The following is a 22,534-nucleotide window of genomic DNA, read 5'->3' as shown; positions in this document are numbered from 1 at the left end:
TTTAGAGGTTAAAACGTTGAAGATCTGAGGAGGTGGTTTTGTTCAGCGGGGATAATATTTCCCCCTAGTGGTGTCTTTTAACCAAAGTCTGGAGTTTTAACTTCAGCATTATAACATATTTCCCACATTCATCATGGCCATCATTTAAAATGTGAATAACTTCTGCTGTTTTATATGTTAAAGCATTGATTATTATTATTATTATTATTATTAATAGAGATGATACAGAATTAAATCCAGTCAGAAATTAAAGTTATCTCTGGAGTTTGAGACTTAACTTACATGATGTGAGATAAAACTCATAGTGATGCCTGTAATGACAGAGTGATTACATTAAATGTAAAAATTATAAGAAGAATTCAGAGTTTGTATTTTTTTCCTCCTTCTTCTCCTAAAGAGATGACAGAAAAGACAAACACGCTCCAAAGAATGATTACAACCAAACATACAGTGAGCAAGAAACACAAAATATTCTTTATTAAATATACAAAATTTGTGAAACAGAATTGCATCACGAATTGTAAACTTTCCAATCTTACATACTACCTTAAGCACACTCCACCGGCTACACAGTCAAGGACAAAATACAATCGATTTAAACTTAAATAAAAAACTTTGTAAAATGGAAGACATGGAAGGAGGACGTTTATTCTTGCGCTTCAAAAGCGCCGAGTCGCATTTAATGTGTCTCTACAGTCATCTATGCACTTGATATTTTCATCGCACAGCAGAACTGAGATGACGAGATGGTTTTGGATGTTTTCTGTATGCTTCAAGCTCACGGGCTAATCGTCAGTGTGGTGTCAACGTAGGCCAAGTGCTTAAATCACAGAGCGATTAGAAAGTGCAGTACGGTGTGAAGTAGACCTAACTATACCAATATCAGACAGACAGGTACAGTAAAGTTATGTTCTGATTATTAAGTAGTGCAAGAACATCCACAAACGCTGTTAAAAGTGGCATCATATCAGAATACTTTTAGGTGTATCAATCTGCTCCATAGATTAAGTTTCAAGGCTTTTTTTTTTTTTTGGCATTTCACAGGAAATCACTGTTACTGCTCATTTTCTACTGGTATGCATACAATCTATTTTTGTGCAGTGATCTAAAACAGAAAAATATCATAAAGCATCAGAAGAAAGTAAACAAAAAAAAAAAAAAACTTTCAGTGAACAGATGGCTTTTCCTTTTCAAAACCTGCCCCAGGACCCCTGACAGTAAAATGAAGTGCTAGATTTTTAATGAACGTCAAATCAAAAAAAAAAAAAATAAAAAAAATAAGGCAGCATTTGGCATTTCAGTACGGCATATATGCTGTAAAATGCGATATATATCCCTTTATAACACCTGAAAGCAGTAGCGCTATGCGTGCTCGAGCAGATGTGACACAGACACAGAGGGAGTGGGAGTCAAGTACCGGCACGTCACAGGCATCCTCTCAATGTGGTGGAAGTCGTGTCGATGGCGCGCACATGGGAGGCCAGAAGCATGAGATCAGAGGAGCTGCGATGTTGTGATACTGAGTGATACTGTCTTCACCTGATAACACCCTGACCCCATACAACAATCAGTTAGCTTATGTGGCTGAGCACTATGGGTAATTTCAAGACGTGCCCATAGAACCGAAAGAAGACCAAGAAAAAGTAAAAAAAACAAAAGAAGAGCAAAAGATAATCAGCACTTGTCGTGCATTGGGGGTGGGTGGGGGGGATAAAACCATTCACTTGCTGGCTAAGAACACTTTTGAACATTCATGAACTACAGTCAGTTCCCAGGAATGTGCACGTGACGAGGCTGAACTCATAACGCTCGTTTGGTTTGTTGAGCCAGAGCACGAGCAGAGTGTCACTCCAAAGCAACATCCGGGAAAAGTGACGCCCATCACTCACAGACATGGAAATCATTACACAAATACATCTTCAGGAAAATATCATTTTCTCATTAATACAAAAGACATAATTCCCTCAGAGATGTTTCACAGACTGAATGATAAAGAAATTTGATTTGAACTCTTATTTCTTCTCCTCTAAGCAGCAATCGATCATTTCAGATGAGCCCAACTTAAAATTTACAGCATGGATTATTACGTGAGCAACGACTGACCTGAAACTCCTTTTTTGGTGCATCCAGAACAATTTAAATCCCTCAGCCTGATAGTCTGAGAACAGTATCAATGGTCTCAGCAGTTTTACACAAAAAGTGCCAAATGTTTGATGGTGGGAAAATAAGGATTTCTTACATTACATTAAAGTGAAGCTGATCCAAATTAACACTGGCGTTAATGTTTTGGGCAAACTCTCCTTCAGATGACGCTGTGTTGAGACTCTGGGGAAAAAAGTATGTTTTTAAATAGTGAGTGAGGGGTCAGGTGGACAGACATTGATTTGGATTGAGACTTGACAATTTCTCTTCTTCCTGTGTGTGTTGGGAGTGACGTGTGAGGTGAAAAGGAGGAACCAGTGTCTCTACAATCACGACCCCAGAATGGAAGAATCTAGGCTGTAAACCCTGTGAGAGGTTAAAACCAACCGGCTGTGTGAACCTGAAAACAACCTGAGGACCCTCTACATTCAGAACTGACCCGGCCCAGAGCCTCTGATGAGTGTTTCAGTAGAGTAAAGCGTGCCGACTGGATCCCCGCCGCGACATCTCTCAGTGCCTAAATTTTTGTATCAAAAAGGACGGCATAGCAGTGAAAAGACTAAAGAGCTGTTTGTGGAGGTTAGAGTGAACAGATGAGGAGTGAACTGCAAACACCACGCCACCCCTCCCTTACCGCCCCCCACCCCCCTCCCCGATATTTCGTCACTTGTACTTGGAGCGCACTTGCAGGAGGGTGGGCTTCTGCTCCATGATGCGCACCAGCAGCGTGTCAATGTAGTCCTCCAGATCTCTGACCTGCGGCTTCAGCTTCCTCAGCTCCACCTCCCGCTTGGTGAGCAGGACCCTCTGACGCTCAAACTCCGCCCTCTGCCTCTCCATCTCCGCCTCCCGCTGCACCAGCAGGGCGACCAGTTCGCTGTGGGTCAGGTGGTAGTACGAGCCCGCCCCCTCCGTCAGACACTGAGGACGGAGAGAGACATGGACGACAAGACGGAAGACAGAAAAAAAAATCCTCAGTTTCTCGGAGGTGAAGACATTCGCTTGTTCTGTCAGTCGGCTTGTTTTTTTTGATGTATTTAAATACACGATTGGTGTCCATATAAAAACAAGTCACAGTGTAAGCTTATATAACTGCAGCTTCTATGAATATTTATTTAAAGTTCTATAATCTATTTGCCTCTCTGTCTCAAAATACTGCAGTTTGGATTGATTTATGATTTTGCTATGAACACGTTTTGGTTATTTTTCTGTGCTCAGGTCTCACCTGTAAATTATTTCTCAATCTCAATTTTATTTCCCCCTTTGGATGGAAGGAAAAGAAAAACAGACAATTTTCTGTGCAGCCGAGGATTAACCCAACTCCAGAAGTTTAAGTACCGAAAATTTCCATCTTTCATGAACTGAATTTATGTTTAATCAATATTTTAAATTTTGTTGAATTACATTACATCAAAGTAAACTGAAGAAAGTGTTCTCAGAAAAATTACAATGTCAATTAAATAGATGTTTTAAAGTCCAAATTACATGAAATATAAATTGGATGAATTTATGCAATGTCCACAGTAATGTGTTTCATTTATCTTCTGTTCCTTATGGCTATAACAGCCATACTTATTGTTTTAAAGATTTTTTTATATTAATATATCACAGCACAATTATTAAAGTGTAAGTTATGAGAGTGGAGGCTTTCCTCACGTTAATGGTTCAATAGAATCATTTCCTATAACCAAACAGATTTCCTTTTTAAATGTGGCCCTTTATTTTCCCCATTCACTAATGCTCATTTATAATTTCATTTAAATATCATTATTACTGTTTTGTCTTCTAAGAGAAACTTAATTTTAAACATCTAGAATCACATAAATGAAACGTGATTCTTCAGTTTTGTGTGCTGCACCTTCTTCCTGTCTGTTTCCTGTTCGCTGAGCTGGCTGCTCCTCCCCGGGTGGATGGTGGACTTGAGCTTCTCCAGGCCGGTGGCCAGCACTGACCGGCCCTCAGTCCGCTTCTCCTCAGCCAGGATGGCAGTGGTCAGGGGCTTCACTGGGTGGGGGCTGGAAATGACACACACAGTCAGGCGTCGCACACCTCTGTTGCCGTTTTAAGTGGACGACTTTCAGGTGATCTAAGGGACCCGATCTGGTTGCCACACTGGAGGTCTACAGGTCTTTTAAACAGATACTGAGTTTGATCAGTAATTTCCTCTTCCCGAGTCTTCAGTGTCTAAGTCGGAGGTGTGCTGTAAAGTCTAAGTGGCCACTTCTAAAAGAATAACAAAATATACTTTACAGCTACTAACTTTTTCTAATTACATCAAATATCTGCTTCGTTCACATGAAATGTCAGGGACTGTCGCTTCCTTCAATCTAAAACGCCTTCAAATGGCACAATGGGAGAAGGAAAGCATCTTTATAAAGAGGCCATGACAAGAGAGAAAAATTACAACCAAACTTCTATTTCTGTTTGTTGTGCAGAAAGTCAAAACAATTCAAAATGCTCTCTTTTTCTTTCTTGCTGTTTATGAAACTAATTTGGAGGTGATTTAGCTCCCTGCTCGTCGATAAAGGACATTCTCAAACTACAACATTACAACACAGGAAGGACAGTTTCCTGTGTAACTGACCTACATTTAGAAAACCTCCCACTTACTGACTGCAGGGACTCACATCACACGAGTATTGAAGGTTTTCGTATTATTTGAAGACCAGATCGTTGCGTGGACCTCCAGGACGACAACAGACCCGGAAGCTCAAGATCGACCTTTTAAAATCCCTCAGTGTGGTGATCCCAGAGTAAAAAGAAGGGGTTAGACAGGTGTAAGATTCCTCATTAAAGAAAATACTGGTGAAAATTGAAATTAAATGAGCTCAAAACTGAAAGTCTTAATTGCATGCGCCGGTGCAATCAAACATGTAGAACAGTGTTAAGTGTGTTATTACCCCGAGGTGAAAAGGAAATGCTATCACAACAACACCTTGTTTGCCTCGAACAAAAGCCGGCTTCCTGGTTGAGATTTTGGCAAATGAGTGTGCCTGAGTCTGAGTGAGAACACTGGTTGGCCCTAGGGGGCCGGGGGATGGTGTGTGTGTCTGTGTGTGTGTGTGTTTGTGTTGGGAAGGAGGGGTTTTGCGGTAAGAATCAGGGAAAAATAATAACTGCTAATTGGCCTGAGGCTCCGTTTCCCCTCCAGTTTCCACAGAGCCAGAACGCACACAAGACACCTGCAGAGGAGTCCTGTTAACACCAGTGTGTGTGTGTGTGTGTGTGTGTGTGTGTGTGTGAGTCTTAACAGAGTGATGAAAAGGAGAAGGTCACACCACAAATGGAGAAACCTCTTGAGAGTTTGGTGGCACAGATGAAAAGCAGGCGGAAGCACAGAGCAGCACAGGGAGACTGAAGAAACGACAGAATAGAAATTTCTGGAAGTTGGACAGAGTGCTTCCCCGCCACCGTTTTCACTGAGCATGTGCGACCTCACCTGTTCTGCTGATTGGCTGCCTGCTGCTGGTGCCGCTGCTGCTGTTGTTGTGTCTCCTCTGGCATTGGTGCCGTGCTGGGTGGCAACCTCGCCGAAGCGCCGGCAAGAGGAGGGGAGGAAGAGAGCGCTACGGGAGAGCTACGACTGTCAGGTGTTAGAGGAGGATCAAAGGAGGTCAGGTGGGGGAGATCAGGGCCTGGCTGGGTTAAGGAAGACTCTTGTACGGCACCAGGATCACTCCCAAAGGAGGGCAGCAGGACCTCATCAAAGAGTGATGTCAGTGCGCCCTCAGACTGGGAGCGGTGGAGCGTAGACAACGTGGCCTGAGGCCGTTTAGAGGACTCGTCATCTAGGACAACTTCCGGGCTTTCAACACCTCCTTCACTGGGCCTCCTGGGGTGACAGCTTGTGGAAGAGGAGTCTAGTGCTGCGGTGGGTTCTCGCAGACCAGAGTCATCCCCCATCGTCAGAACAGTCGTGGCCTTGTCATCGCCTCCTCCACAGAGACTTTCGTCAGATCTGTCAGCTTCCTTGATTTCTCCGTTAGCTGGTTTGGATGAATTCTCGAGGCCTGATGTGGCGTCAGGAGTCGAATGAATCTCACTCAGATCGCCGCACAGCGTCGAGTTTGCAGAGTACAGCGTCTGGTTTAGCTCGGAGCTTTTGGAGGGCAGACGGGACTCACAGGTTTGATAATCTTGCGAGTCGGCGCTGACATACAGGCTTTGGAGGAAGCTGCTGGTGCTCTGTTCAGACGCCGGAGTGTGCAGCAGGGTTTTGTCAAATTCTGGTCCAGAACCGGTATTGATGAAATCCCCAAAACCACCAAATGGCTCTGGAGAGCACCAGCCAGTGAACTGCCCTCCTAAGCTAGAGCTACCAAAGGACAAGTTCGAAGAATCCCGCCTCACATCAGGGGAGGAAGTTATGATGTGCAAAGATGGGAATGTGGAGGGAGAACTACCTGTGAGCTCCTCTACAGAGCTGTTGTATTCATTTTTGCCCTTTTCTCTACTCTCACCATCCGACTGTGAGGAGCTGTTGGGTTTTGGCTGTATTTCAGACATGTTTGGTAGCAGGTCAGGATACACGATATTAGAAACGTTTAGTGTCTGAGTGTCTGCACTTTCAATTTCTGCTCCTTTTGTGGGAGATTGTGTTCCCTGTGGCTCCTCCGAGTCGTTTGAATCTACACCGCCGTCCCGAAGCTGCTGCTGGATAACAGTTTGCTGGGCAACATCGGGAAAAGATCGATCATTGGTCCCGCCAGTTGAACAATCTTCAGCCTCTGATGGCTTCCTGTTTTCTGGAGATTTTCCGAAGCCCAGGATGTTGCTTTCAAAGTTGTGAGCCTCAGCTTCTTCGGAGGAGGATGCAGAAAACTTGTCTGAAGAAGTTGAAAGACAGGAAAGGAAATCCTCCTCCACCGAACTACCAACACCCGACGAAACAGGATCTGGGGAGCTGCTGCTGAGCTGTGTAGATGTAGTGCGACAGTGGGCTTGGTGTGGGTTAGTGAAATCCTTTGTGTTAGTGGTACTGCCAGTTTGATTAGTGTCAGTGAAAGCATCGAGTTTTGGTAAGTCAGCAGAAGTGTTTGACGTCACGGTGTCCGTCTCAAAGCCCCGGTGTTCTGGGATTGTTTCAAGGAAATGTGCAAAGAGGTCTAGATGATGCGTGTTAGTGTTGGTCAGCTGCCCGGGGGCTTTACAGGCTTCAGGTAAGACTTTTCTGTGCGGTTGATGATTCGGAGATTGGTTCAGGTTGTGATCAGCATCCATTCCTTCGTCGCTGGGCGTGTTTTGCTGTGTTTTGCAGTCTGCGGTCGGGTCCTCGGGACACTGCAGCCTGCCTGCTGCAAAAGCCTCAAACGATTCGTCCCACTCAGACTCTGGTTCCCCCAGAGACACGAAAGGGTTGGATGACTTCCGGCTTAAAGGTTTCCCGCCTTCCGTGGGAACAGGCGGAAGGGGTCGTCTCTCGACTTTGGTCGCGGGGTCTCTCTTTTCACCGGAGACATTGATGGGTTCCTCTGTGGTCGGGCGGTTGTGGCCGGGGTTCGCGTTACTCGCCTGCGGGAAGAGCTGAGCTATGGGGGGCCGGGAACTGGAGAGATAGGGCAGAGGAGGAGGTGAGGTTTTTAGGGGCTGAGCGGTTAGCATGTCGTCATAGAAAGGGTTGTGCTGGAGAAGACAGAAGAAAGGGTTGGCGGGGGACATGAGAGATGAAGCGGTCTGTGAGTGGCAGAAGGGATTAGTGTGATGCAGAGGAGAAACCAGAGAGGGGGGATGCACAGGGAGACCTGGGGGGTGCTGGCTAGAAGGAAGGGGTGGAAGGTGGGGATCAGTGCTGGGCTCTAGTTTAGGTGACACCACCCGGCTGTGAAAGGAAGGGCACACAGTCCTCTTGATTAGTGAGGATTGTTCACGTCTCCATCAGTTTTTCACACCTAAACCACATATTTCTACATTTTAAGACCTCTTTACTGCTATGACCCCTGTCCTGTTGAATCAGGGGGTGGTAACGTTGTTTAAAGTTGAGGTTCAATCTCTGCAAACCATCATAAACTCATTTTTTCACCACTTGTGGGTCAACACAGCAATCTATAAACAAACACTGACATATAATCCATTTGACACCAAGAAGTGGCAAAGACTGGTGAATGTGATGCTGTTCTTCTCTAAACTTCTTTCCTGCAGGAAATATCAAGCGCTAAGCTCTGCATAGCACTCCTCAAAGTTCACCACTTAGTCACTAAATTCATTCTGTAGATTTTTTGTTACAAATAACTAATTATTTTAAAGCTAAAACAGACTGTTTTCAGTGGATTTGCCTCTTCTGGTCAACCCCGCTTACATCACAGGTGCCATTTAACCAATTGGTCTTATAAGAATCATTTAAAGTTTTAAAATTATATAGAATTAGAAGAGTTTAGCTTTTAGCACCCTCCAGTGGAAACCTCTAAAAAGACACTGGCAGACATAAATGTGCCAAACTGCATTATACCGACATCAAACTGGACTTTAGATTAATTCTACAGACTACTTGTATTCTACTGTCTGAGTGAAGGCAAAAAGTAATATTCTACACACAGTGGCTTTAACTTTATCTACTATCAACTATGTGGGGACATAAAAATGGTATTAATTCAAAGCACTGTGCATCCAAAACATCCCTTTCTGTGCCTCACCTGTGTTTGCATTGGCCCAGGATGCAATATTTTCAGAGAAACGTTGATGCAGCTGGCTGTAGTGATTACTTTGTACTGCTGCTGCCAACTTGCCCCCCCCCCCCGAGGATCTAAAAGCATGTGGGTGTACACAGGCTATGAAAACATACAGTTACAGAGCTGGCAGGAAGGTATCGAGCGTACTATTGTCCAGAACAGCTGACCTCGCCTCAATCAGCAGGTGCTTATCTGCCCAATATTCTGTTTATGCTTGTTCTAAGAATTTATTACGATGCTGTGCTTGATCTTTTTGTCTTGGTTATGTAAAAAAAAAATTATATAAGACTCCATTTCAGTGCAGGAGCAACACACAACAGGGAGCAGGAGAAAGGACAGCACAGCAAGTGACAACTCCCAAGTAAATTAGCCACTTAAGAATGTGCTTGTGTCAGAAGTGGAATAAAAGGCGACAGGGCGTTCTTCCCTGCCCACACAGACACAAAGACAAACCCCAGCCCTGCACACACACGCACAAGCATACACGTGTCTACATGCTGTAAAGGAACAAGGATTGTTCCGGCTCACATCACCATCTTTCCACTGGAACTGTCAATATTCGTGAGCCGCGTTAAAGCATGCACAATGCTTCAGCCTCGGAGAGCTCCCCTCCTCCATCTGCATTGCAGATACCTGCTGTAACCAGAGAATGAGCCCAGGAGTTGAGGAGGGAGGTGCGCTGAGTTGGAAGCAGCGTCCAGCAGCCATGCTGGCACACAGGAAGTGAAAGGGAAACAACTGCTCCCATAACTGTTCGACACAACACCTCCTGTCTGATTACACATTTTAAAAATGAACCCTAACTGGGGAAATTTAAAATGCAAGCTTCTGTAAATTTTAACACCGAACCCGTGGGGTGTTATATATCTGATAAAATATCAGCATTTAAAGGAATAGTTCACAGTTGAGATCATTGATCTGGACCTTCTTCATTTAAGTACGGACGTGATAATTCAGCACCTGTTTGACGATGCAGCTCGTGAACTCTGATCACAGTTTGAATCTCACCTGGGTTTGCTGTGCGAGTCCTTGGATCCTAACCATCCCTTGTGTTTCTCCTGTGTGGCCTCCCCAGAGCGTTCCTTGGACTGACTCTGCCCTTTCCCAGCAGAGTCACTCCTCCCATGGGAGAACAAGTTCCTCCTCTGCTTCTTCACGTTGTCCAAGTCCGCCGTGGAGGCAGCTTTGGGCAGAACAGCCTGTCCCAAGCGCCCCCCCCGCCTCCTCATCACCCTGCATGGGGCCGCTTTGCTCCAAAGCCGCCGCTATGGCCGCTTTCTCCTCCTTGTCTGGTTTGTCAAAAGACCAGCGGCGTCCGTCTCCCACGGGACTTCTGGGGAGGTCCATGGAGGCCCGTGGGCTGAGGTTCTGAAGGGACACGGACAGGGGCAAAGGCTTCTGCAACACCCCCAGGCCGAAAGAATCTGCAGGTTTCCCTGAGCCTGGGTCCAGGGGCTGGACGTTATAAGCATGGCTTCCGTTAACGCACACAGTGGGCTGAGGCACTGCAATGGTGATCTCACCGGCCTCCTCGCCAAACTCACATCTGTGGAGAGAGGACGACTTGGGCGACGTGTTTGCTGTGTGCTCTGCAAAAGAAAAAAAAAAAAAAAAAAAAAAAAGGGGGGAGGAAATAAAAAGAGAGGAGAACAGACAGATAGAGTGAGACACAATGCAGGTAATCAATGACTTCACCAAATTAAATTAGCTGGCAGCTTTAATCGTGTGATAAAACCTCACAATGGCTTTGACTGGTGCAAGAATGATTGGAAATGGATTCATTTACCTCTGTGTGATTTCTGAATCTGCTCTGCTTTAATGGGAACTGTTGCTCTGTGCTTCATAGTACAGCATCCCTCCCAACCTGCCGTCCAATCGGGTGATTTAACACCTCCGACGGCGCCCAGAGGAGCTCGCTCCTCCATCAAATCAACACCACTGTCAAAATACAGCAGCTCCTCGTGTGGGACTTTCACTTAAAATGTATTTATTCTGTGCAGACCAGTTGTCAACGCGATTCATGACTGGAGAAGCAAACATTTAATGAGTTTGTATTTAAATGAAAAGGAATTTCAGTCTGTTAGCTGACAGAGTCAGTGTGGTCTGACAGATGGTTGATATGGACACGGCACAGGCAGGATCGTCTACAGTAATATGTTCAACAGGGAGAGGGATGGGAATGACTCTCAGCATCAGCCCCTTGGCGAGAATCAAACCCAGGATACTACGATTACAAGGCACACGCAAACCACTGGAAAATCCGCTGAGCACCAAATGGTGAAAATGTAATTGATGTCACGTTTAAAAAAAAAAAAAAAAAAAAAATCAGGTTGTCAATCAGCTCTTTCTGTGGCAGAATTTAAATAGAATTTAATAAAAAACATTCCAATATGTATTCAGATTCATCCACAATCAAATATATTTCAAACCCACAAAGTTTTTGTGGGTTTGAAATATATGAGTATTTGAGTATTTGAAGACGCTTCCTGTGTGATACTTCTGTATTACAAACATGCAAAGAAGTTTCAGTTTCTGGTAAGCCCACCCATTTTCTGAGCAAAAGCAGCTTCCTTTTTAGAGGTAAAATTAATCAGACGGGCCTAAATCCTCCAAAGGTGCTCCTGCTCTCAGGTTCACTCCTGCTGATGCTAATAATCTAAAATCGATGTGTTGACACAGGTCGGGTGAATCTCAGTCTCAGAGCCACAGTTTCCATAAACTCTATTTTCATTTACAAGTCGGATATTAAAAAGCTGCCTACATTTGTTACTTCCAAGCTAGTTAGCCATTTTCCACCAGCTATTCCTGTTAACAGCAGACTTTTTGGGGTACAGAGTCAGCGCTCTGTGTCTATCAACTCTGACTCTCTACTGAAGCTCCCAGAGATTCAACACAAAGAAGCTCCATCTCTGTTTCAGGATCTTACTGATATTTTATTCACTATCCATCCAGTTCAGGTCACTTTTGGCCTCTTTGCACCATCATCCTGAAACTCACGACAGAGAACTCATTTTAAATCTCTAACCTTTTTGCTTCTGTCTGTGCCGGCCCTTTAATTGATGTTGCTGTTTCAATATTTATTAACGACATTAATAGGTTTGTTTCAGGTGATTGAAACAAACAATCTTGTTTTAGCCTGTACGTTACTGTTTTCTGTCTGGCCGATGTGAAAGAGTGTTTGCTCTCAGTGTTTTTCCACGTTTAAATAAAGACACAATCAAAGTTATTCTGAGCGATGAGTATTTCTATCCCAACATGTGAGGGCTCGTTCACTGAGCTCCATCAACATTAACACATAAAATGAGGGAATATCTTCTGGAAGAACGCTTTATGCCAACAAAGACACTTCACATTGGCTGTTTTCTTTTAATTTATTACCCATCTATATTTCAGTGAGTTTGAATAAAACAAGGAATTCAAATTATACCAATTTGGTCTCTTGGACATTGTGTTTCATGGGAGCTCGTTTTTAATTATTAAATTTTATGGACTGTTAATTCATTAATCAATGAAACAATCAGCCAGTTGAGATGGTCATTGGTTTAAACCTTCAGTTGAGCTCTGATTAATGTTGACAATTAACTTTAACTGAATCAGCTCCTCTTTAAAGAAACAAAGTCTGTGAAACTAAAATCTGCTGGAAGAATTGAGCAGAAAATATTTATCTATTATATCTTATTCTTGTGTGCCTCTGTTCTCTCTCATGTGTCTGATGCTGCTGTAATGTGCTCATTCAATTCATTTATCTCAGCAGCTCTGTCCTGGGGGGGGCTCTCACCTGGGCTGTTGTCTGCTGTCAGGTTGCTGCTGTTACTGGGTGAGTTGGAGAGGTCGGACACCACCACGCTGATGCCGGCTGTGGGACTGAGGCTCCCGCCCCGAGACGATGACTCGCTGCTCTCGGAGCCCAGCGACGTGCTGGAGCGAGTGTCTGATGACTTCCTCAGCTTCCCCCGGAGGAAAAAGTTTCTCATCTTGCTCCTCCGGGCCTCACCCCCTTCGTCATCCTCGTAATCCTCCTCCCCGCCTCCGTCGCTGGGCAGCCGGTGGCGCATCCGGTACAAGGACCCGTATCCGCCTGGCAGGACGGCCGACGAGGAGTCCTCATCGCTGGCTCTCCTCTTCCCCCTCATGCGCTCTTTCAGCTTGCTGAAGGTGGAGGCGCCCTTGTCCTTCATGACGAGGTCGTACATGCTGGCCGTGAGGTTGTTCCTGGTGAACTGGACGGTGACTTGAATGTCTCCTCGCTCCTTCTCCTTCTTGCCTGTTTTGGAGTTGAGTCTGTACCACCTGCATGGGAGAAACAAAGAATGCAGCCAATCGGATAATGAAGTCACAGTTAGGATGTTAATCACAGTAAACGGTGGAAACACTGAGCTGCCAGCATGAGGACGGCACGGCCTGACGCATTAAACTCTTCAGTGCAACAGCAACATAATTAATATAATTCTTCATTTTCACAGATACAGAAAAAGTGATTGTCAGACTTAATAATTGGTGACAAATCATCTCCTTCATTTGAGCTGTCCATTGATTTAACATTGAGGGGGCTGATGAAGTAAATTGAATGACTGTATTGTCTTAATGAACAGAGCACATCTCTTTGTGTGTCTGCCCCACTAACATCACAAAGCTGCGTGTGGTCCGATATCCCACAATGCCTCGAGCAGGCCTTTTGTTCCAGGCATCAGTCCGGGTGAGCAGGAACAGCGAAGTAAAACAATACTCTGAGTGCCCTACATTAATGTGACAGGTCGCACACCAACTGTAACGTCCTTTACTGGACGGGCAGAGAGGAGCAGTTCTTAGAAACGTTGTTTAGCGGTGGGCGGATCACCTCACCCTGACTCATGGGAAAGTCTCATCTGGGCTGTTGTGACTGGTAAAAAAAAAAAAAAAAAAAGAAACCACATGGTACAAGTGAGAAAAAAAAACCCAGTTAACATGTGTTTCTGACACTTGATGCTGCCAACGGGAAGTTCTCTGCACAGGGAGGATCGACTGAAAACCAGAAACCAACCAAGATCTGCTTTTATTTACTTTTCTCTCACTTCCTGTGCTGCAGGGCTATTTCCAGCTCACACCTCAACCACAGAGTCTCTTTATTCATCTATAATGTACGCATCGGAAGGCAGAAATTTCACAATAGAGATTGTAAAGTTTAACATAGTTCCAAAGGACATCCAATTTTCAAACTGTTTTGATTGGTGGATGCAGAGCTGATTCCGTGAAATATTTATTTAAAGATGATTTTAAATACATACAGAAGATAAGATAGAACACACATCTAAATAAAAAAAACTGCAGAAATGCAGGCAGACCACAAAAACGATGTCTGAATGATGTTTTTTTTTATGCTTTTTGCTAGTGAGATGTGTGTGGAGGTGAAATTCTGAAATTAGGAAACAGCAGCAACAATTTCATAAAGATAAAACAGGATGTCAGAGGTGTTGGAGGGAAACTACCTTGAATGCTGCATCATGAATGATAAAATCGTCAACTGCGTCAATGAGACAATCTAAATGTCACGTCGTGCAACATCAAATGTGCCGCTGCAGAAAGTTACAAGAATGGAGGTTTTGAAGGGAAAAGACGGGACGTGAAAGCTCCTACATGAAAGAAAACCGAGATCAACCCACTGATGTGGAAAGGAACTTCACATGAACTGCACCATCTCAGAGAACTTTTCACCCCCCCACCTTTCTCTTCTGTGTGCTCAGTAAGACTGAGGCAGAAAATTAGCAGCCCAAACGCTGAATATCGGCTGCATCACTGAACTCAGAAGCTGCCATTGTTTCAGCCAAAGCTTTGTTTTGATCCATTTCATACTGAAATATCACAAGTTTGTCAAAAACTAAAAACCTTACAAAGCTTTGAAAAACTTTCCTGCCTGCTCACAACTACTGACTCTTCATGAGGGCTGCTTGATATGCAAAATAAATAAATAAATAAATAAATACATAAAAAAAAAGCATGCTGCAATAATCTTGGCAGATGTTGCATTTTAAGATTACAAACGTGAAATTGTTGTTTTTTGGTTAATTTTCACAAAAACATTAAAAATAATGACAGAAAATAAAACATGGAGAACATGATTTTGAGGGTAAGATGGAGGACGACAACACTTATGGTGCCAACAATGAACGACAATGTTGCACATGTTTTCACTTTATCGAAAGAAATTACAACTCCTGCAATTTGGAAATTTTCACTGAATTATTTTGTGAACACAGGAACAGTGAGAGTCTACACTTCATTTGTACTCATTTCATACTGAGTTAAATCCAACAAGGAAAAATGTTGTTTTGACAGATTATGACATTAGACTTTAGTCCATTTTTATCTCCAACTGTGTCATTTTTCTTGAGACTGAACAAAAAGAAAAACAGATGCATTGAAGGTCGAACAGCCAGCTCTTTGAATGCACAGGAAGAGAGACAAGAAAACTCTCCTCTGGAGCAAAAATAGTTGTGTAATTGTAGGCTGCAGAGAAGCAAAAACACTAGTCATATAATACAAAGCACAGGCTGTTACGTAATGATGATCATCATCATCATCCTGCCACTGACCTCAAGTTTGGCCCTGAAAACACCGAAACAGCCGGGAGGAATGTCGGCCAGAACATTCAGCAAACAAATTCCTCTCAGTAAAACTCCCAGAATGAAAAAAAACCACAGGCAGGTGGAGCTCAGCGGAGAGAGCTGATGCTTTTAATAGCTGCACAGAGACAAAAAACAAATCTTATACAAATATGCATCAGGGGAAATGTAAACTGTTTTCATTGAGAAATTCAGACACCATTCAATCAAACCGGAAATAAAAAGGAGGGAGAGGAGTGACTGCCATGTCAGGCAACTACAAAATGTGGCACTAATCCAGATAATCCAGTTTAAATGTTTACATTTCATCAAATCAAATCCTGTTACCAGATTATCAGCACATTTTTTACTTGGAGGCAGCCAAGATTTGATTTCTTTTTTATCTCTTCTTCTTGCTCCTGTGATTTGAACTGTACACCGTGCTCCCTCCTCGTGTGCCTGTTAGGCGTGGACTCAGGTTTCACAATGATGCTCCAACAATACTACCCGTCCTCATCCTGACACAGCAGCCAACACCCTGCAGCCGAGGTGGGGCTCACATTCCAAACACAGGAGCTATGTGAGGGTTTTCCCCAGCAGACGTCAACCGCCGGCGAGCTCAGATTCGTGCATTATATCTTAAATTTTAGTATCTACTGAGTGATGCTGCTCATGTCGACTGAAAACGTTTCCAGAGCAGCCGACGTGGTGCATAAAGGGTCTTGTGTTTTTGAAGACAGTGCAAATTTAAACACAAGTGCCTATTTATACATAAACACCTGGGCTTGTGCGTAATGGAACGCATGAACACAACAGCCTGACAACAATGAATGTGAATATGACAAATATGAGGACTAAATAAAGAAAATGCAAAACACACACACACACACACACAAAGAAATCAGCTGCCTACATCGAGTACAAGCCCACATACTCAGGCTGTAACAGAAGAGGACCCAGTTTCTCAAAAGCATCATCCCACATTGGCGCTCATGCACCTCAACAATGCCTCTGTTGTGAAGTACTTTGGGTTTAAAAACAACCACGGAAAAATTCACAACAATTTCTGAAGCACGACAACCTTCATAACCCAAAAATTCCAACCAAATTTGGGAAATCTTCGTGGAAGTCTGCACTGTTTTTTATTTTTCATAAAAAAAAAATCCCATTCCAGAGCAGCAGAGCATAGCAGCATATCTGCTTCCCCATCTTGCAAAAACAGGAAATCACAACACTCCACCCGGTCCCAGCGTGACACCATCTCCTCATCTGCTCCCTGATCCGTGGAGGAGGAGATAGGAAAGTTTTCTCCTCCAGCTGCCGGTCTCTGCCGTGGTAACATACGTCTTCTGCTGAACAAGTAGATCCCTAGAAACCAGCCGGGCAAGGCAGGCCTGAAATTACCAGACAAGTAGGCTATGAGCCCGTTTTATCCAGCGTGTACCTGGTCTCTGTGGTATCAGTCAAACCAAGCGTGCAGGATCTGTGTCAGCTGAGGAATTCATTACTTTATTCAACAAATATATTGATTACATGAAGATCGCTGAGCCAGACGTCCTACTGAAGCTCAAAATATGAATTAAGATGAGGGCGACATCACAAACAGAATGTCAGTCAGCTGACGATCTGACTGACTGCCCTGGTTGTTTTAGGTCATTCATTCCTATCAGTTTTGTGTCCATGCTCGGGACTTTGGGTTGAAGGTGACTTCTAACTGTTGTGCCAAGTGACAGACTTGGCACTAAAGCTGCAGTTGTGGTTGTTTGGATTTGATGACTTCACATTTTTTATTTAAAATTCAGAGAATTCCTTAGACTTAAGACTTTAATCCCAAACAGCTGCATCCAACACTTCTGATGATTGCTCTTCCATGGATGTAGCTCTCTAGTTTTACAAAGCCCATTCCTGATATTGCCTACAAAATAAACTTGGGTACAACACATAATCTATTTTTAACTGCTGAGGAAATCAGAGATGAAGGCAGCAAATCAGAAGCTTGGAAGCCAATGACAGATGACCTCACAAACATCCGAACTTTGATAAACATAAACGTGACGGTTAGTAAGCTGAGCAGGTCGGTGAAGAAGCGGATTCAGCAGACATCAGATCCCCAACGCTCAGACAAGATGCAGGTAAATGGTGCTGCTTCAGTTGAGCTACGATGTGGACACATCTTGTTACATTTCTTTCTGTGAATTAGGTCGACAACTCCTCCAGGAGCACTCTGGGTAACGGTGGCACCGTCGTCTGGATCCCTGACTCGTCAGCAAAACTAGCAGACAGACGGCAAGCCCCAGACCGCATTCCACATCTGGATGCAATGATCTCTAACCTCACTGTCCTCGGCGATAGGAAATGGCTTATTAAGGAATAGAAGACACAACGTTATTCCAAATACAACCTTCATCGCCCTCCAGGGATGGCAACTAAGAAGAAAAAGCTTTAGGACTTGTTTCCATTTCCACCAGTTAGCATGTAGCTTTAAACAAAGGCAATCATCAAGTCTGCCGCCAAGTTCATTAAAGTTTGCTGAATCTTTACTGGAAATATTATTCCTGCAGCAACAAACCCGCTCCCCGCGCTCCGTTAAACAAGCTAATTTTCCTGAGATCAAACACGATGAATGGATGACGAGAAATTCTGGCCTCATTGTGTAATCACAGGATAATCATTCAGTCGCTATCATCGCAAAAATATTTTAATGACCAAATAAAACATCAGCTGTGGCCACAAGACAAAGGCATCGAGCCATAAAAATACCTGACTGATGTGATTAATGATATGTTGCTGAAAAGCCTCTGAGGCCGCGCTGACTCTTCAGATTCATTAGCTCGTGTTGTTTACCTCAAATACTAAGCAACAGTAAAATGAGTCAGTGAGCAAAAGTAGATCACCACAAACAAAATGAAGCAAATGCTGCTGGTACAAAAGCATCCTGAGGACAAAGCTGCAACAAATAATAAAGGTTAAACAAGTTTTCTCATTCGTGCTTTAGGATGTTGCCTTTATTGTAAAAATCCAAGGCCGACTTCTGCAGATTTCTGTGAGCGCTGTGTCCAAATGCTTCTGTCAGCAGAGCAGCAAAAATTTTGGCCGTGACAGGCTGGAAATGCACTGCAGGTTTATCCAGAGTTACATCGCTTAAATAAGAACTAACACAGTCAAGAAACTGAAGAAAATGATTTTCACTGCAGCCTAAAAAAGGTTGAGAAAGAAAGAAATGAGGATGTGAGATAGAAACGACATGCAAAGCAAAAGATGACGAAATGAATCCGATATCTGATAAATTAACTTTTACCAAACTGCATTATTTTATCAAATAAATGTCCTAATTATTAGCATATCAAGATTAATTATCCTGTCTGTGTGCAGGTTTAACATGATTATTAGTGTTTTGATATTATTGTTAATTTGATTATTAAAAGTAAGAACTTCTTACTAATTAAATCAATGTGCCTGATTTGAACACGTCTGGGACTTCAGTTGCAACAGTCCCATTTCATTTACCTATACACAACCTGTCTGGTGTGTACTTCAGATATCGGACACAACAACAAAACCTCTGAATGACTCAGGAATTCAGGAAGTCAGTAACAAAGCCGTAAAATGCTGGCTGCTGAATATCCAGCTACAGATGTGATGTCCACTCAAGTTAAGCTGATAAATCTCAAAATCAGTTAATGGTTTTAAAATTGTTTTATGGAGGATGACTTGACAGATCACAATGTTACATAACCTAAAACGTCCAGTACAATATATTCTCTCGTGGCTGCAGCTACTCAAAGTCTGTCAGCTCCTAGCAGAGGATTTTTCTGGATGTACATCTCACACACACACACACACACACACACACACACACACACACACACACACACACACACACACACACACACACACACACACACACACACACACACACACACACACACACACACACACACACACACACACACACACACACACACACACACACACACACACACACACACACACACACACCCCTTCTGCTTCACTCAGCAGATGGAGGTTCAGCTCTCAGGCCTGCCTCAGTATCACTCAGGCCGGGCAAAGCAACAGAGGACGGCTTATCCAGACAGACAACATGACTGAGGAAGGTGCGGTTGTAAGATCTGACATCTAAATCGGTCATCAAACCTGAAACACCTATCAAACATGTAAAGGATCGGTGATCTGTGGAAAACGAAACAAAACTGATTCATTTAAAATGTTTTAGGAAAAAACCTCCATTGTGAGGGAAACCATATGACAAGGCAAAATGTATGTGCTCTTAATTAATGTGGGTTGCTTGGTACAGTGCGTCTGCAGCTTCCTCCTGAGAGACCCTTCAGGGGAATTCACCCAACACCCACCTTTCTCAAAATCGGCTCTACTCTGATAGTTCGACATGTGCGTCCTCTCATGCCAGCCATGAGGGCAGCTGCTCTGACTGCATCTAACGCACAAATTGCTGACTGAGATCAGACTTGTTGGGGCATGTTTAAAATATTTATGTTGTCGTTACCAGGTTAGTTAGTGAGTTCGAACTGTGGTCTAGTTGTGTAACTTTGCTGATATATATTTTTTATGTACTTCACAAATTTCACAGCTACAACAACTTCAAAATGGTTTTGGTTCAATAAACATTGCAAACTCTGGATATGTTATATTTACAGGGGAAACTCCAGAAAGGCAGCAAATCCTCAGACCAGATAAAAATCGAGCGGCCCACATCTGCCATTTTTGTCTAAACATGAAAATGAAATGGAATGAAAATGATCGCCCATATTACCATCTAAGTTTGTTTTTTTCATTTTCTGTCGATCATAAATATTGCTGCAACACTAAGAGGAAGGAAAGACTTACTGTTTTACGCAAGAGATGCTGTTTTGCAAGTTAAATAAATGGCAAACACTTAGAAAGGCCAATATTAAGTGTCAACTTTGTGTTTGAAAGCTTGAACAAATTCATTTATTCCCTCCAATCTTTGCAGAATACATTTCCAGCCAGCGTACATCCATTTCACCAACTGAACTGTTGTCTACTTGTACAATTAGCTGGAGAGATAAGCTAATGTTAGCGCCGTGATTTAGTCAGAAAAGGCATCATCAGCTTAAATTCTTTTATTGTTTCTTGTGACTTAAAGTTAAAAAGAAGAATTTATGGTCCTAAATATACATTTAATGGCTCCATATGCATCCGGCTTAAGCTAATATATTCAAGTCATATGAATATCATCCAAAGCTAAGCTAAAGAAGCTAGTTCATCGCTGCGTTACGTGTTATTTCATTCTGATAATTTTGTTTGGCTGTTGGAATTATGTTTTCAGAATAGATGTTTCCACCTGCCAAGTAAAATGCTTTCAGAACGAGGAAACAGATGAATTTAGCCAGAATGAAGATAGCTGAGGTCTTTTTTCTAAACTTTTCCAATTCCAACCAGGTCAAAACTGCTGAACATGGTTTTTTAAACAGATAAATGCCACCTAAATATATCATTTTGGGAATTATCTTTACACTTGTGGTTTTTGGGAAGACTGATAAAAGTCAAAAGGTTCAAGACCAGGTGAAGTCTTTATGATGAACATTAACTTTCAACTTTTTTGACAAATAATTGTTTGTTTACTAATTAAAAATGTTTGAGTTTCTTAAATTGGATGCCCAACGACGAGGAACATGAAAGTAATCGCAGTTTAAACAAGACAAAATTAATAACAGATTACTCAAGACCGTTGTCGTAGGAAAATAAAATATTCTTGTGTTTCAGCTGGACATTCTATTTAAGCTTCCGTCGTCTTTTTTCCAACCCAAGCAGTCGACTTGACTGTTTTATTCGTCTTCTGCTGTTAAACCAAATCCAAATTTAAACCTCATCTTTCTTTGGCACTGACTCCGACGGGAACATGCTGATTCAGAAGTACGCTGAGGATAAAAGAAGTCTGAGGCTCAGAAGAAAAAGGCCATTTCGACCTGTCATGTCTGCCGTTGCTGAAAAACACGACCCCGAGCTGTCGATCACAGCGAAGCCTAAAAGTCTTTATAAATATTAGACACTGAACTGAAATCGTCTTGGCAGAGCTTTGGCTCCATTTCTGCAATAATAAATGTACCTCATTGTATTTTTAATCAAAGATCGCGTGGTCATCTGTATGTAAAGTGACTTTGTGTTTCAGAGGCTTCGTCTCAGCTGAGCAGCTTTAGTGATTGCATTTCTTTATTTCTGTTATTGTTTTATTTATTTATTTTTTATGAGATTTGACCACCTTCTTCTGTCAGTCACATTAAGGGACAGTCAATGGGAATGTCATTTTGGTTATGTATGTTATTTCATTTTGATTAGTTATATTTATTTTCATGGTTTTTAGGCAGCTTGTGGCCTTTTTCAAGATGCTTTTTAGGGATTGAACCATCTGATTTGAGTTGACAATCTTCCTTTATTTTCAGGCTAATCCCGTGGGCAGATGCTTAGTTATCTGCCTTCATAATCTGTATCAATAACTTGCTGTTATTGCTGACTTTAAAGCCTTTAATGCTGAGTCATCACATCATTTGTCCTGTTACATCAGCTTGTTTTAAAAAGCACTGTGAGTATATGGGTTTGGTTTTGGCACTAAAAGTGTAGCCAGAGGAAAACAATAACTGAGTAAACGTGAACTTTAAACAGGAACAGTTGTGCCAATTTCAATATTACACACAAAATAAATGAAATTTTTAAGAGGAAAGCTGATTGTGACTGGAGGTGAAGACAACAACACTGACAAATGTACTACTGAAGTCTTAGCTTTATATTTGAGAGCATTTTGTCATTATAGGAGCAAACATCCATTTTGGTTATGAAACAAAAACATCTACTTAATCTGAGGCGGCTAAAATGTGGCTTTTGCTCTGTTGGATATTCTCTTTCAATCGTAAAGTGGATTAAATCTTTAGGTTTAACACGTGTGAACTGTGAGTGTGGGAAGTGTTTCTATTGAACGGCCCAGAATCATTAAATACCACGTGGAGATGACGAATGTAGCAAGACACCAAGCTGCTGACACATCACCATCATCTCAGGTCGACTCTAACCTTCGAGTGCCCAATGCAGACCCGTTTACTTTCACCTTCTCAAGTTCACCGGTCCATTTGAGCGCCATAAAGAGACGGAGGAGCA

At 42.8% G+C, this 22,534-nt stretch overlaps 1 protein-coding gene across 1 annotated transcript in view; it reads right to left on the bottom strand.

The window, feature by feature from the left end:
- Positions 1 to 453: 453 nt before the first annotated feature.
- The window catches only part of rab11fip5a (RAB11 family interacting protein 5a (class I)), a 33,342-nt gene continuing 11,261 nt past the window's right edge, over positions 454 to 22,534 (bottom strand). Inside the window, 5 exon segments of the mRNA XM_029493791.1 lie at positions 454 to 3,063; positions 4,001 to 4,157; positions 9,816 to 10,028; positions 10,030 to 10,396; positions 12,586 to 13,097. Of these exon segments, the coding sequence (XP_029349651.1) occupies positions 2,806 to 3,063; positions 4,001 to 4,157; positions 9,816 to 10,028; positions 10,030 to 10,396; positions 12,586 to 13,097 (1,507 nt within the window). The 3' untranslated portion in view covers positions 454 to 2,805.

This window comes from Echeneis naucrates, chromosome 22 (assembly GCF_900963305.1).
Source record: "Echeneis naucrates chromosome 22, fEcheNa1.1, whole genome shotgun sequence".
Taxonomy (NCBI): Eukaryota; Metazoa; Chordata; class Actinopteri; order Carangiformes; family Echeneidae; genus Echeneis; species Echeneis naucrates.
The sequence above is the reverse complement of the archived record's forward strand: the minus strand, read 5'-3'. Positions and strand labels throughout refer to the sequence as shown.